This window comes from Arabidopsis lyrata, assembly GCF_000004255.2.
Source record: "Arabidopsis lyrata subsp. lyrata unplaced genomic scaffold ARALYscaffold_2, whole genome shotgun sequence".
Classification (NCBI taxonomy): domain Eukaryota; kingdom Viridiplantae; phylum Streptophyta; class Magnoliopsida; order Brassicales; family Brassicaceae; genus Arabidopsis; species Arabidopsis lyrata.
In genome coordinates, this window is record NW_003302554.1 from 14984106 (window position 1) to 15000436 (window position 16331).

At 36.5% G+C, this 16331-nt stretch overlaps 3 protein-coding genes and 1 non-coding gene across 4 annotated transcripts; all 4 read left to right on the forward strand.

The window, feature by feature from the left end:
* Positions 1-6516: 6516 nt before the first annotated feature.
* Positions 6517-9143, forward strand: LOC9324906 (peroxidase 12). The gene is made up of 3 exons (XM_002887335.2): positions 6517-7018; positions 8102-8296; positions 8401-9143. Exons 1-3 carry the CDS (start codon positions 6752-6754, stop codon positions 9016-9018), a joined length of 1080 nt encoding a protein of 359 aa, XP_002887381.1. The 5' UTR covers positions 6517-6751; the 3' UTR covers positions 9019-9143.
* Positions 9144-9583: 440 nt separating this feature from the next.
* Positions 9584-13241, forward strand: LOC9323446 (carboxypeptidase SOL1). Its single transcript, XM_002887336.2, has 15 exons — positions 9584-9871; positions 10055-10121; positions 10210-10305; positions 10465-10495; positions 10578-10634; positions 10757-10852; positions 10981-11103; positions 11247-11351; positions 11510-11556; positions 11661-11786; positions 11867-11969; positions 12050-12112; positions 12246-12329; positions 12416-12479; positions 12776-13241. Exons 1-15 carry the CDS (start codon positions 9766-9768, stop codon positions 13081-13083), a joined length of 1476 nt encoding a protein of 491 aa, XP_002887382.1. The 5' UTR covers positions 9584-9765; the 3' UTR covers positions 13084-13241.
* Positions 13242-13734: 493 nt separating this feature from the next.
* LOC9323447 (probable choline kinase 1) lies at positions 13735-16218 on the forward strand. The gene is made up of 7 exons (XM_002887337.2): positions 13735-14653; positions 14850-14971; positions 15049-15244; positions 15320-15437; positions 15532-15579; positions 15661-15761; positions 15894-16218. Exons 1-7 carry the CDS (start codon positions 14294-14296, stop codon positions 15990-15992), a joined length of 1044 nt encoding a protein of 347 aa, XP_002887383.1. The 5' UTR covers positions 13735-14293; the 3' UTR covers positions 15993-16218.
* On the forward strand, positions 16219-16289 carry TRNAG-GCC. The gene has a single exon. It is a non-coding gene; the product is annotated as a tRNA-Gly (tRNA).
* The last annotated feature ends 42 nt before the right edge of the window (positions 16290-16331 follow it).

Consider the following 16331-nt stretch of genomic DNA (forward strand, 5'->3'; position numbering starts at 1 on the left):
TAAAAAGAGGGAAATATATGAATGAGTAAATGACTTGAAATTTTCATTAGAAGTCTTGTTATAAAAAGTTGCATGAATGTTCACACCTGCCAACCTGTGAAGGTGATGTATTTTGAGTACTTCTCTCTCCTATTATCTATATATACATTTTTGGATGACTTTTAGCAAATAAATCCTGGAGTTGGAATGTATTTACGGATGAATGCCATTGGCATTAATTATTTAAATTTGAAAAATATTAATTAAAGATATTACCAACACGATTTCGAGAATCATAAATTCATATCTTCCTTAATTTTCTGAGTCATTAATGTGATAATCTTTAGGAAATATTTCTCTGTAAAAAAAAAATCCACATTAATGAAGGCATTAAAATCGACACTAACAATTAAATTATTTAGATATTCAATTATTTTAAGATTCTTATATCTTATTTGATATATTTTTTTTATATCTCATTCTTTAATTACTGCGTTTAGAATTTATTGGTTGTTACCTATTTTTTGGTGAAATTTATTGGTTGTTACTTAATAAGTAATTATGGTGCGTTTATTTTAGTTAATATCTAATTTAAAGGATTTGTTTTCTTTTATTATTAATAAATGAATAACATGTATAGAAATAAAAGATTTTTTTTGCGACTCCATAATAAAAATATTAAACTCTTATTTTCTACATTTCTTACACATAATATCCTCTTATTCAATAACAAAAAATATATATTACATATTTTTAAAAATATTTATAATATTTAAATTATATAAAAAATTTGTAATATTAATATTATTTCAACTCTATACAAATTTAATATATATGTATATATATCTTATGGGAACCATTTAAAAGAAATTTTTAAATTAACTTGAATTATATAGCTTTTAAATAAAAGTATCATTAAAAAGAAAAATAACTAAATAATGTTTAATTTCACGGGATGGGTAATATGATGGGACGGGTTTGGGTTGATATTTATAAAAGATCGTATACCACGGGTGAAATCCTAAAATTAACAATCAAAATAATCTATCAAACAAATTACATTTTGATTTTTTTAAGAAAATATAGCCCCGCGGTGTACCGCAGGTTAAAATCTAGTTTCTTAGAACACAATTATACAGCTACCTAAATAAAGAAAATATCACGTTTTAAAGGCTACAAAACATTTAAAAAGAATAGTGATATACTCACTTTTTGGCTGACGAAAACCCATCCTTAAAACTTAGTGATGATAGTCTCTAAAACATGGAACATTAAAAAATTAAAACTTTAGATGTGAATTCTACTGATTAATACAACTCAAGTAAAAAAAGAGTAAAATATAGTATAGAAATGACCATTGATAGTGATGATCCAAAATGGATTGGGTGAAGAGAGAGACTTATCAAAGATCATGTAATGTTCAAGACAACTACTCCCACCTATGTACTTAGCACAAATTAAGCAGACACGAGAGCATTACCATGCTTTTGGAATATATCTTTAACTTGTTAATGTGTTCTCACAAGTGCGACGTCGACTATTTATTTTATACGACTTCTGTTCAGAACTTTTTTGGGTATTTGTTTAATATTTCATGTATCATATATGCACAATATAAATTATACACAAGCATTAAATGAATTGAAAGAAAATAATTGTTTTTTGTTTAAAAATCGGATCACACAAAATGTTTCTAAAATCGGACTAGAATGCGAACAATATTTTTTCCGGAAGGCCATGGTAAGGTATTAGGTATACAAGTTTTGTTGCTACATTATATGTTATAAATATACGTATTTTTAAAACATATGTAGAGATTTTGTGAAATATCTTTTTATAACGAAAACAAACTTATTTCCGTCCAAAATTATTTTTTCACAACAGTTCATACACATTTATGGAGCTGTACTAGTTTTTCCAACTATAAGCAAAATTTATGTGGATTTTTCTGGATGTAACGTATATCTAATTAATAGTAGGAAAGGGAGAGAGAGCATAGGGAACGTGGCGGACATAAACTAAAAGTGTCTCTAACACATACAGATGCTAGCTTCTGTGAAACACACTTGTTTGGTCATTGGTGGTGTCTACTCTCAGTCTCTCACGTGCTAGGTTTGCGTTAGTTTAGTTTTTATCAAACTTCAAAGTCTTTTATCCTTTTTGGTTATTTCAAATGTCCCACCATTTCTGCAAAGTCACAATCTTTATAAACCATTTACGATCCACTACTGACTCAGCGAATATGCCAACACAAGCGCGCGTGATTGTCTTGAGATTCTTCCACTGTTATCACGAACTTGATTGCCAGCGGAAAAATTATTATACTCGATCGCGTGTATTTATTTGCTTTAATCTTTTTTTTTTTTTTTTTTTTGAATAGATGTTAAATTATATTCAAAAAAGAGAAGAAAAAAACTTGTTTTACAACTTAATGCATACGTTTCATAGAAAAAGAATCTCTAACATAATGAGATTAAACTTGAGTTTGTCTTGATCCAAACCACAATCGGAGGCCGCCTTCATATTTGAAGTCTCCTCCACTCCGAATTGTACTCAGCCGGTTTCGGATGTTCTTGTCTATCATGTGGACTAGCTTTTCCACTGGTGATGGTTGCTCGCCATGCCTTCTTGAATTCCTTTCACCCCACACCGCATGAATTGTGTTTTGGAACACGTACCGTAGAATGAAGACATTGGTTTTGTCAGTTTTTTTGTCACAAGTATGTTTGAGTATTTCTCGCCAATCCGTTGAGAACCGGTTCCCGAGTATTCCTCCTGCTACCTCCTCCCAAACCTGTCGTGAGTAAGAACAAGAGAAGAAAAGGTGGTCTCTGGTTTCCATGGGGTCATTACACAAGACACAGCTCGTGTTTACGTGTTGGTTCCACAATAACATTCTATTACCGGTAGCAACTCTGTTTTTTGCAACCAACCATGTGATAAAGGAGTACCTTGGGGTGGAGTAAGAGAACCAGATCCCTTGATACCCCTCCATCGTTGGCCTTGCATTGCGGGTCTGCATCCACGTCTCTCTTGTTAAAAACTTTTTTCGATAATTGTCCTTTGTCCCTCTCCAAAGAGCTATATCCTCTCCCCCTACACGGCTGACCAATCTCTGTTTCTTAATTTCCTCTTCAACCTGATTTAGCAAAGTAGATCGATGCTTCCTTCGTCTCTGCATTGCCATTACTTCTCCAACTGTGGCTGACTTAGGTATTCCCAAATCAATATAACCTCTATCCCCAAGCATCTCATTAATACATCCCAGTGAGCTCCAAGAATCAAACCAGAAAGAAGTCGTCTCCCCGTTTTTGACCTCCACTCTATGAAACTCTTTTGCTTTGTCTCTATACTTCAAGAGCTTTCTCCAAATCCAGGAGCCTGAAGACGTGTTATTTTTCACTGCCCAGAAAGAACCTCTTCTTATTAAATTTATCTGTACCCAATCCACCCAAAGGGATCCTTTTGCTGATAGTAGGCGCCAAATCAGTTTTAGCATGCAAACTTTATTAGCTTCGGCGATAGAACGCAGTCCTAATCCTCCTTCGCTTTTAGGAGTGCACACTTCCTCCCAAGCCACTTTCGCTTTCCTAGGATTCAACGACGGACCAGACCACAGGAACGCTGAACATAGTTTATCTATTTCACGGATACAAGCTTTTGGCAATCGAAAAGCTGCTATCCAGAAATTTATGAGACTGAACACTACAGAGCTTAACAGTTGGAGTCTCCCTGCAAAAGAGAGAGCACGAGCAGTCCATGTACTAATTTGTGATCTGATTTTTTCTACAAGTGGTAGGTAATCCGATGCAGTCATTCTTCTCGTTAAGAGCGGGAGTCCCAGATATCTGACCGGTAATGATCCATATTCGAAAGGAAATTGTTGAAGAATAACCTCTCTATCTGTTTCCGAAATACCAGCCATGTAAATTGTCGACTTTTCTAAGCTGATCTTCAGCCCCGAGTGTGTAGCAAAGTCATCAAACACTGCCATTGTTCCTTGTATTGATTTCTTATCCCCTTTCACAAAAACCATAAGATCATCAGCGAAGCACAAATGTGTTAAACTGAGTTGCTTACAGTTCGGGTGAAGAGAAATTTTTTTGTCGCTGGCAGCTTTATCTATCTTTTTAGACAGAACATTCATGCATATGACAAAGAGATACGGGCTTAGAGAGCAGCCTTGGCGAAGCCCTCTTTCGCTTCCAAAATATCCTGCTAGCTCTCCATTGACTTGCACAGAGAAAGAAGCAGTGGTAATGCAGATCTTGATCCAGTGTATAAACGTCTCAGGGAAGTGAAGAGCTCGTAGTGTGTTGAGCAAAAAACTCCACTGGACAGAGTCGAAAGCTTTCGATATGTCAATTTTCATTGCACAGCGAGGTGAAACTGAATCTTTATGATAATCCTTGATGATTTCCGTAGCAAGTAGGAGGTTTTCCATTAGTAATCTGTCCTTAATGAACGCAGACTGATTTGCAGAGATGAACCGGGGGAGTAAAGTTTTGAGCCGATTTGCGAGAATTTTGGAGATGACTTTGTAGAGAACATTGCAACATGATATTGGTCTATAATCCTTCATAACTTTAGCTTCTTTCTTTTTGGGAATCAGAGCGAGAATAGTCGAGTTAACTCCTTTAGGTAGAAATCCTGTCTTGAAGAAAGACTGGATGGCTACGACAAAATCACTGCCCACTACTGACCAAGTTTCCTTGAAAAATTCACATGTAAACCCATCTGGACCCGGGGATTTATTTACCGGCATTGAGAAGAGAGTTTTCCTAACTTCTTCCTCTGTGACCTCCTTTGTTAGTATTATTTTATCAGCCTCATCACACTGAAAGTTTAGCAGTCCTTCCAACTCTTCCGGCGACCATTCCTCATAGTCCGCAGGCTTAATTGTTAGGAAATCCTTGAAGTGCCTCTCTGCCTCTGCTTTGATTTGGTCCTGGCCAGACACTATTGTTCCATCTTCACATTGTATCTCTTTGATGTTATTACGGTTCTCCCTGATCTTTACTGCATTGTAATAAGCTTTGTTGTTTTGGTCCCCTATTTTCATCCAATGCAACTTTGCTCTCTGATGTAAAAACCCCTCCTCTATATTCGACAGTCTCTGCCACTTCTCATACGCCTCTGCTTCCGCTTTAACAGCTTGTGAGGTTGGATTTGTCATTGTTGCAGCTTGGTAATCACAAAGTGTTTTAAAAGCTGCCTTTGTTTTGATCGAAATATCCCCATACACTCGTTTCCCCATTTTTCGTAGACGCGGTTTCAGATCCTTGAGCTTCTTTGTTAACATGTGCATCGCTAATGTTGAATGGTAGAGATGTGGTGATTTTATCCAATAATCCTCGATTTCTGCTTGGTAGCCGGAGCAAGTTGTCAAAGTGTTTGAGAACTTGAATGGTTTCTTAATCCTCTTTTCCTCCTCCTTAATATAGAATCTGCACCTTAAATGATCTGAACATCCACCTGGTTCAAAGACTGAATAAGATTGATCATATAGCTGTAACCATTGTTTATTCACTAGTACTCTGTCAAGCTTTTTACAAATTACACCTTCATGCCTTTTGTTACACCATGTAAACCGCGGACCATGGTAGCTCAAATCCGTTAGTTCACAATGCGAAACCAAATTCTGAAAATCTCGCATCCCCTGTGGGATAGACGGTGAAACTTCATAATGTGAATGCTCCTCACCTTCAAGGATTTCATTAAAATCTCCACAAATCAACCAGGGCTTGCCTTGAAACAAGGGAGAGTCATGGTGATTTCGCAGATCATTCCACATGGTTTTGCGTTCCATCATAAAATTTGACGCATAGATAAAAGAGACGAAAAACTCTTCTTGACGGCCTTCAAGATATATGGAACATGTAATAATTTGAGATGTCTTATAAATTGGAGTTACCCGTACGTTGCTACGCCAAACAAGCCATAATCTTCCTAAGTGATGGTCTTCATAGTTAGAGATGAAAGACCAGTTCTTAAAAACAGATTGCAGAATCTTCTCTGCCCTTCTTTCTTTAACTTTCGTTTCAATCAAACATCCAAAGTCAAAATTACCAGCTTTCATCCAGTCACGAACAACTTCATGCTTACTTTTCTTATTGAATCCACGAATGTTCCAAAAGAATCCCGACATTAAAGATGTTGTTGTGGTTTACGTGGTTTCGGAGCATTTGGATTAGAGGTCCTAGAGCTCTGCATTCCATTGGTAGAAAAGAATTTGTGGCCCTCTTTGGAAGCTCTAGGAAGAGATTCCCGAAGTTTTACTTCAGTGCCTTCATTCAAACCACTTTTCTTTATAACTGTATCTTTATCTTTTATCATCTCCCCGCCATTATTTTTTCCTTCTATTCCATCAACCTTTTCCACCACGATAGAGTCCTCCTCTCTCAGATTTATATATTCCCCCTGTTCACCTTTAATCTTTGATCCGAAAACTGTAAAATTTATAATTTGTTTGGTACAGAAGAAACAAAAACTTTTGCTTAACAATTGCTATGTTTAACACAGTGAACGAGACCAGACGCAAAGCTTCCACTTAGATTTTTTTTTCTTTTTGATAAACAAAGAAAAATACTCTCCTTTAAACACAATAAATATTTAGAAGGAAAAGGCTTTAGTATACCTTTCAAACTAAATAAAAAAATAATAATAATAAAACACACGAGGACCAAAGTTGCATATAAAACACAAAGTCCATCTATTCCCCAAGAACAAGAAAAACAGGGAAGAGAGAGGCTTTGATAAAAAAAACCAAAAAATGGCAAAGGCTTATCCAACACGTGTCCTCACGTTTCTGATGTTGATCTCGCTAATGGCGGTGACACTGAACCTTTTGTCCACCGCAGAGGCAAAGAAGCGGAGAAGAGATGTTCCTATAGTGAAAGGTCTCTCATGGAACTTTTACCAGAAAGCATGTCCGAAAGTCGAAAACATTATCAAAAAAGAGCTCAAAAAAGTCTTCAAGAGAGACATTGGTTTAGCCGCAGCCATCCTTCGTATACATTTCCATGATTGCTTCGTTCAGGTTCAATCTTTATTTACTTTTGTTTTGTTTCTTGTATTAAAACATACGAAAACTTAATTTGATTCTTTAAGCCTACTCTAAAAGGTTCTACGTATGTAATTACATATTCTTTCATTAGTAAAAAAAAAACACTGGTTTTTTAAATATAAGAAACCATATCCACTCATCACTCATTATACCCACACAAAAAAAGGGATTCGGGTTGTGGATCCGAACAAAGATGAAAATGAGATATAATTGATACAGGTTTGACTTTTATTTTTAAAATCCGACCAAAATAGCCTTAAAGAAAAGAAAAAACACAACATCGCCTCGAAATTCAAGGAATAAGGGTTGTCAGCTTCTTACTTTAATTTCGTTTCAAAACATTAATGGTTTCTTAGTGTAAACAGAAATTAAGTGACGAAGATATTATCGAATAGTATTGTTTAATACTATTACGTTAATATTTAACCCATGCAACAGTGTTTACCGCAAAAAAAATTACCCAAAAAAAAAACCACTAAAACATGCAATAGGATTGACTTAAATGTATAAGGATATGTCGCATTAATACTATTCACCGGCTTTCCGTATGTTAGTTGAATCTCAGTTATGGAACGTAACTATCATAAATAATTCAATATCCAGCCAATAATAGAAATAATAATTTTTTTTTAATAGAAATAATAAATATCAGGATACGATAGCATATGTGAATTATTTATTTGGATATCAACATTTAATAAATCCAATTTTCTGTAGAAAATATCTGATATTTCCTCTAGCCAAATACTAAACCTAATTTTTTTGCAGCACTACTAATGATAATCAGATATTCATATTTCATAGTCTTACTTGCATGCAACACCTTTTATATACTTAAGAACTAAATATTATCAATAATTATGAGATGTGGCATAATTTGATTAGCTATATAATTTCGGAGGAAACTTCTGAAAGTAGTTTTCATATATATTTTTCTGTTATGAGATTTTTTTTTATTAAAATTTGTCTGTTATGAGAAAATTAATAAACATTTTTATTTTATTTTTTGAGCAAAGAGAAATTAATAAACTAAGATAATGTTTTTAAAATAAACAGGGATGTGAAGCATCAGTGCTGCTAGCTGGATCAGCCAGTGGACCAGGAGAACAATCATCAATCCCGAACCTGACGCTACGTCAACAAGCCTTTGTCGTCATCAATAACCTTCGTGCCCTCGTCCAAAAGGAGTGTGGTCAAGTCGTCTCTTGCTCCGATATCCTCGCTCTCGCCGCCCGCGACTCCGTCGTCCTAGTAATCACATCTCTCTCTCTCTCTTTTATGACTACGCGGTGTCACACTAATACAAATCATTAGCTTACATTAATTGATAATTATTTTTTTGTGTGTCAATGTAGTCAGGAGGGCCAGACTATGCTGTGCCACTTGGCCGACGTGACTCACTGGCGTTCGCGAGCCAGGAAACGACGTTAAATAACTTACCACCACCGTTCGCCAACGCGAGCCAGCTCATCGCCGACTTCGCCAGCAGAAACCTCAACATCACCGACTTAGTAGCACTTTCCGGTGGTCACACCATCGGAATTGCACATTGTCCATCTTTCACAGACCGGCTCTACCCGAACCAAGACCCAACCATGAGCCAGTTCTTCGCCAACAGCCTCAAACGCACTTGTCCCACGGCGAACTCGAGCAACACGCAAGTGAATGACATAAGGAGTCCTGACGTGTTTGACAACAAGTACTATGTTGATCTCATGAACCGACAAGGGCTGTTTACTTCTGACCAGGATCTGTTCGTGGACAAGAGGACACGTGGTATTGTGGAGAGCTTTGCGATTAACCAGCAGCTGTTTTTTGATCATTTTACGGTGGCGATGATCAAGATGGGTCAGATGAGTGTCTTGACGGGGACACAAGGAGAGATTCGTTCCAACTGTTCAGCCAGAAACACCCAAAGTTTCATGTCCGTTTTGGAAGAAGGCATAGAGGAAGCTGTTGTTTCCATGATCTAGATATCCATATATATATATCTCGGCCTTTGTCTTCTTTAACTATGTTTTTGTTTAGTTCACGCACTTGTGGTTTGTGGATTAATGCTTAAAAGTATCTCATAAATAAGAGCGTTGCTTCATCTTAACTTTGTTTTTTATTTTATTTCACACACTTGTGGTTTGTCGAATGTGGAAGACTGACGATTATAGAGTGTTGCTCCATCTTATAATAGCAAAGTATCGGTCTGACTTCTGAGTGACTCTTAAGCTACAATCTCAAAAACCATTAGACCCGTCGTCCAATTTCATTTCATGAACCCTCCCGTTACCCGAATTTTCCGTTTCCGACCTTTATCCCGCTATTTCACCTCCATATAACCCGAAACTGACATCGATCCCTAGTACATATTGGAGAAGAAAAGGCAAAAAAAAAAATTGGAGAAGAAAAGGATTTATGTCATTAGGCATTTACTATAACAATAATTTCATATGCATGATGAAAGACACAATCTATGTGCCAAACCGCCAATCGAGTTATTAAAATTTAACGGGCTACGAGAGTCAATTTAAATTGGGCCCATAAACCCAAGTTTTGGTCTTCAGGGTCAACGATCTCTGACTCTCTAATGCCCGTCCCTGCTTTCTTCCCTCCCATTGTACTTTTCTCCTATCCCAGCAATGGTGGAAATCCGAAAACTCGGCATTGCTTTATCGAATCAATCGGCAAACAAGTGATAAGGAGAAGGAGAGATCTGCGTGATTCTAGATATGAGCAAGCTTAGATTTGTCAATAGTCTCCTAATTTCGACGGCGATCTGCTTTTTCCTTCCGTCGATCGCCGCTAGAGGTGGCCACTCCGACTATATCCACCCAGGTCCGCCGCCATTTTTATTTTAATCTTCAGTATCTAATTATTGCTCCTACCGCATAAATCTATCCGCAGATTTAATTACTTCCGTCATTAATTGCACTTGATTTGGTAATAAGTTTAACAATTGAGGTTTATTATGCATAACTGCTTCTGATAATTCAGTGATTTTGTGTATCAAATATTTAGGTGATGGGAATTCTAGTTTTCATGGTACTGCGAGGAACTTATTTGCTCAAGAAGAGACTCGACCGAGGTAATGTCGTTATTGGTGGTTCAAAATGTTACTGGAGTGTTATTACTCTTGTCTGTGTAATGATAACTGTCTTTTTCATTGTTCATAGTTTGGAATTAACTCGAGGTTATATGACTAATGATGATCTTGAGAAAGCAATGAAGGATTTCACCAAGAGATGTAGTAAGATTTCGAGATTATACAGGTAATTACTTGGCTAATACTTGTATGAATAATCGTTGGAAAAATCAATACTTGTATTTTTCCTAGAGTCAGTATTCATGGTTTCAATATTGGTTCTTATGGTGGTGTTGATTTTGTTCTTTATTTCTCTCTTTGAGGGTTTTCTGGAACGTGCTTTCAGCATCGGAAAGAGTGTCAATGGATTTCCTTTGGTAACGCACTCATATCTATCAGAAGTGAATCTTCTTCTTTTTTTTAATAATGTTGTTTCATGCTTTGCCTCTGCCTCTGTAGTGGGTCATAGAGATTTCAGACAGACCTGGAGAGATAGAGGCTGAACCTGCATTCAAGGTTAAAAACTGTGAAATTATCTTTGCTTATACATGCAGTCTTTGAGATATTAGTTTATCAGTTATGATTTCCGCTGGTGATAGCCTAGACGAATCTAAATAGTTGAATAATTGGTCACGCAGTACATTGGGAATGTACATGGAGATGAACCTGTAGGGCGTGAGCTCTTATTACGTCTTGCTAACTGGATTTGTGATAACTATAATAAGGATCCATTGGTAAGTGATTTTTGCTTTTTTAATTCCACCTTGCCATGGCCATGAAAGTTGTTCACTCATCTTCAATAAAATTGCCTAAGAAAAAGGTTATATGCATATACTGATATTTTTTCCATTATGGTATGCAGGCTCAGATGATTGTAGAAAATGTTCACCTTCACATAATGCCATCATTGAATCCAGATGGCTTTTCAATCAGGAAACGTAATAATGCAAACAATGTGGATCTAAATCGCGACTTCCCTGACCAGGTGATTGTCTGATGGTGCTTTTCAGTTTTCACACTCATAAGTTGTATTTTCATCGATTCTGTGATTTGCATGATGGTAGCTTGATTTGGTTGGTTTTATTCATAGTCACGTTTGGCTTACTTAATTCATACCTAATAATGCAGTTCTTCTCCTTTAATGAAGACTTGAGTTTGAGGCAACCTGAAACTATGGCAGTTATGACTTGGCTGAGAGATATACGATTCACAGCGTCAGCTACTCTGCACGGGGTAATTTTCTTGTAGCAGACTTGTGCATACTATCACGTCTTAAATATGTCCAATTTGAAAGTTTACTTTCGAGAATATCAGAGGGGTTTTAATTTAATATCAAGGAAAATCGTGATTCAATGTGAATGATATATTTGCTAAACCGGCTTTTGTTTCAGGGTGCGCTGGTCGCAAATTTTCCATGGGATGGTACAGAGGATAAGAGGTGTTTACTTCTATTTAAAATGGTTTTGTACATAATGCCAAGCTCTTTGCTTGGTTCTTTATGAAATGCAAATATCATGTAGCTGTTCTGCACTCTTCTTGCAGGAAATACTATTATGCATGTCCTGATGATGAGACATTCCGGTTCTTGGCACGTATATATAGCAAATCTCACCGTAATATGTCTTTGAGCAAAGAATTTGAGGAAGGAATCACGAATGGAGCATCCTGGTATCACATCCAATCCACTTTCTCTGTCTTATCCAACAAATGAGTTTCTTGGTTAATGTTTTAAGCAAAACGCTCTACAGGTACCCAATTTATGGTGGCATGCAAGACTGGAATTACATACATGGAGGATGCTTTGAATTGACTCTGGAAATAAGCGACAACAAGTGGCCTAGAGCCTCAGAGGTCAAATATTTTATTGCTGTGTGATAAGTGTTTCTACTTTGCAAGGTTGTTAGCTGATAAAGTTCGCATATCTTATACAGCTTCCCACTATTTGGGATTACAATAGAAAGAGCATGCTGAATCTTGTTGCAAGCCTAGTGAAGGTATTATTTAATCTTGTTGTATCATTTTAGATTGAACCGCTAGAGATTAGTTACATTAATGGAAGTTTGCACCTTTGCTTCCATCCTTATATATAATTTTTTTTGTCTTTTGTCCTCATCTCTTTTACCTTAGACAGGAGTTCATGGCAGGATCTTTTCATTAGACCAGGGAAAGCCACTGCCTGGGCTTGTTGTCGTCAAGGGAATTAACTATACGGTATATACATAGTGCCTTCTAAAATTTCCTTATTGCAAAGTTCTTGTTAGTTCTTAATTACTCATTGTAATCCTTATCCTCTCCAGGTTAAAGCTCATCAAAGGTACGCAGACTATCATCGGTTGCTTGCACCTGGTCAGAAATATGAAGGTCTGATGTTCTTTCCTCACATTCAGCTCAAAATACGTGTGATTATGTTCATATCAGTATGATATTAGAGTTGTCCACTGTTATATGCTGATGATTATCATTATTACGAGCTCATATTAGTGGTTCATCCTTAAGACTGTGCGGCTTTCAAATGCACTATGATACCTCCTTCTTAACAGGGGATAGACCATTGCCCCACTGTTATAAGCTGACACTAACAATACGATCTATTCTTTATTTCTCCTTGTTATTGTTGATTACTTGCGTCATTTTGAGTTTCCTTTACTGATTTGCAGTCACAGCGTCATCCCCAGGATACAAATCGAAAACCACAACTGTTTGGTTAGGTGAAAACGCTGTTACCGCTGATTTCATTCTCATCCCAGAAACAAGTTCCCGAGGCAATCTGCTGAGAAGCAGCTGCGACTGTAGCTGTAAAAGCTGCGGTCAGCCACTTCTAACGCAGTTTTTCACAGAGACAAATAATGGAATCACAATCACCCTTTTCGTGGTTGTAGTGTTCTTGTGTTTTTTGTTGCAAAGAAGGGTGAGGTTTAACCTATGGAAGCAAAGACAATCCTCTAGAAGATCAATAACAGTATGATTTATAGGTATAATAACACGTCTTTATAGTATACTCTAATAAAGCAAAACCAAAATACGAACACTTGAGCCCATTTTTCGAGTAGTTGTTACACTATTTTGTACCATTGAACATTTTCGTTGAATCATTGTACTTTATGTGTTTGGTGGATCTTATCATCTTAAAAGTCTTGTACTACGTCAAGATTGCAACATTGTCGCCGAACTTATGTCACAAGGGAACATTAAATAATGTACACCGGAAGAAAAGGTCATGTTGATCAAGTCTTTGAAGAAATTTGTTAGGTAAGTAAAAAATACGTCACATATGAAAATGTCCAATTAGGAGGGAAAAAAAACATTTTAAAGTAGATATCTATTTATGCTGTTATCTATAGCTTTCATTTAGATTTCTTAAGACATTTATAGACATGAAATATATATTTTTATCTCATCTGTGAGTGTACTTTATTTAGAAAGCAGTATTCTGTTTTATTATAGAAAATCCTTTCTTTTAAAAGTTTAATCATTTCTATAATAGTGATTAACACATCGAATCTATGGTAGTAATAGGACCACTATATATAGAAAAACAGTGTTATTTTTGTCTATATTACTCTTTCACTACATAATTTTCTACATCTGAGTTTCTGAGTCTAATAATTTCGGGATATTCACTGCAAGACAAGGGTTAAAAAAACCTGTCCACAACAACTGTAAAAAAAAAAAAAACTCACTGCTGTCTCGCAGTCCAAAAAGAAAGAAGACTATTTGGATTCGTTGACTTTGACTTTAACAATGACCGTATCGTTACGCCGTTGACTTACCCGCGCCTTAAATATCCACGTGTATTTTTCTCATTGGTCCCGACAAAACCGTCGGTCACGATAACCGTTTTTAAAAACACCGTCTTACGAAAAACCCAATCGCTTCACGAGACAAACGACGAACAACGACATTGCGCGTTCTTATCTTTCTGGGTTTTTGTTTATTTATATTACTCTATATAAATAAAAATACCCAGAAACGTAATTTCGTCGAGTTCAAAAATTCATTTCACAGAATAATTTCTTTCCATAAAAAGATTCCAAGATTTTTTGTGGATAATCAATCTTCTCTCTTAAAAGAATCTCATACCCGTCGAATCTTCTTCTTCCACCTTTTTCTGGGTTATTAATATTTTCCCTGCAAAAAGATTCTCAAACTTTTTCCCGATCTTGTCAACCAAAAAAATGGCGATCAAGACAAAGACTAGTCTGATTCCAAGTTGTTCATCACCGGAGGATCTAAAACGCGTTTTGCAAACGCTAGGTTCAAGCTGGGGAGATGTAGTTGAAGATCTGGAACGTCTTGAGGTTGTTCCGTTAAAAGGAGCTATGACTAACGAGGTTTATCAGATTAATTGGCCTACTTTAAACGGCGAAGATGTTCACCGGAAAGTTCTTGTTCGGATCTACGGTGATGGCGTTGACCTTTTCTTTAACAGAGATGATGAAATCAAAACCTTTGAGTGTATGTCTCATCATGGTTATGGTCCTAAGCTTCTTGGTCGCTTCTCTGATGGTCGTCTTGAAGAATTTATCCACGCAAGAGTACGTTTTCTTCTTTTTACCATTTTTTTTTCTTTAAAGTTTTGATTTTTTTTTGTTTTGGGTTCTAAGGAATAACAGAGGAAGATAGGTTTAGTTAGTGGTATAAATTGTTTGCGTTTCAAGGAATCTCGTGATCGGAAAAATATATAGAGAGAGAGATTGATTGTGTATATGATTGGTTTGGTCCGTTTACCAGACTCTTTCTGCAGATGATCTTCGTATCGTAGAAACATCTGATTTCATCGCTGCGAAACTAAGAGAGTTTCATAAGCTTGATATGCCTGGTCCAAAGAACGTTCTTCTCTGGGAAAGACTCAGGTAAAAGAACTCAAATTTCATTTCTTTATATATAGAGGATCAAAGTTTCTTGCTAAATTGTTTGTTGATTTCTTTAGGACTTGGCTTAAGGAGGCTAAGAACTTGGCTTCACCAATAGAGATGGATGAGTATCGGTTGGATGTTATGGAAGATGAAATCAATTTGTTGGAAGAGAGACTTACTAGGGGTGATCAAGAGATTGGTTTCTGTCACAACGATCTCCAGTACGGAAATGTCATGATTGATGAAGAAACCAATGCCATTACAATCATAGTAAGCTTTTTTGAACCGAAGCTTTTCTCTTTTCATCAAGAAAGTGCTCTGTTTTGAATCAATTTCTGATTGCAGGACTATGAGTATTCGAGTTTCAACCCAATTGCTTATGACATTGCAAACCACTTCTGTGAAATGGCTGCTAATTACCATTCAGACTCTCCTCATATTCTGGATTACACTCTATATCCAGGTCCATATCTCTAAATGAAAATATATATCTCTTATGTTACTCAAGGGTAGTTTAGAGTCTGATTGTGTGTGTGTGTGGAATGATAAACAAACAGGAGAAGAAGAAAGGAGAAGGTTCATCAGCACATATCTTGGCTCTACAGGTATATGACCTTTGAAGCATTAGGTACTTCTTCACTCCTCAAGAAAACGTCTTCTCTTAATCATGTTTTTGTGAATCTCAGGGAAAGCAACAAGTGAGGAAGAAATAGAGAGGTTATTGAATGATGCAGAGAGCTACACTTTAGCAAACCATATCTTTTGGGGCTTATGGGGAATCATCTCGGTTCGCTCTCTCTCTCTCCCTCTCTCCCTCTCTCTTTCTTTCCCTTCTTTGTCTAAAAAACTCCTTAAGATACTCTTTAGCTCTAATGTTGAAAACTGGCAGTAATCTCTAGTGCCTTTTGCTGCAAAGCAGGGACATGTGAACAAGATTGAGTTCGATTACATGGAATATGCAAGGCAGAGATTTGAACAGTACTGGCTTAGAAAGCCTTTGCTGCTGGATTTACCTTGAAGGATGAAGCAGATTTGCATTGAAAAGCCGATATAGAACTAAAAGTTTCTGCAATTAGATCGAAAGAAAAAGAGAAGTTAGGTGACTATATATATGTTGCTATTGTTGTTACTCTCATCAGTTTATGTGTGTTTCTTCCCTTGTATATAGAGGTTTGTTAACTTTCGAAACAGTTAAATTGAGTAAAACTTGTTTTAAAGAAAATTATTATACCATCATACATGAAGCACCAGTGGTCTAGTGGCATGATAGTACCCTGCCACGGTACAGACCCGGGTTCAATTCCCGGCTGGTGCATTTATTTATTTTTTAAATTATTTTTTCTACCTTCACAGGAAA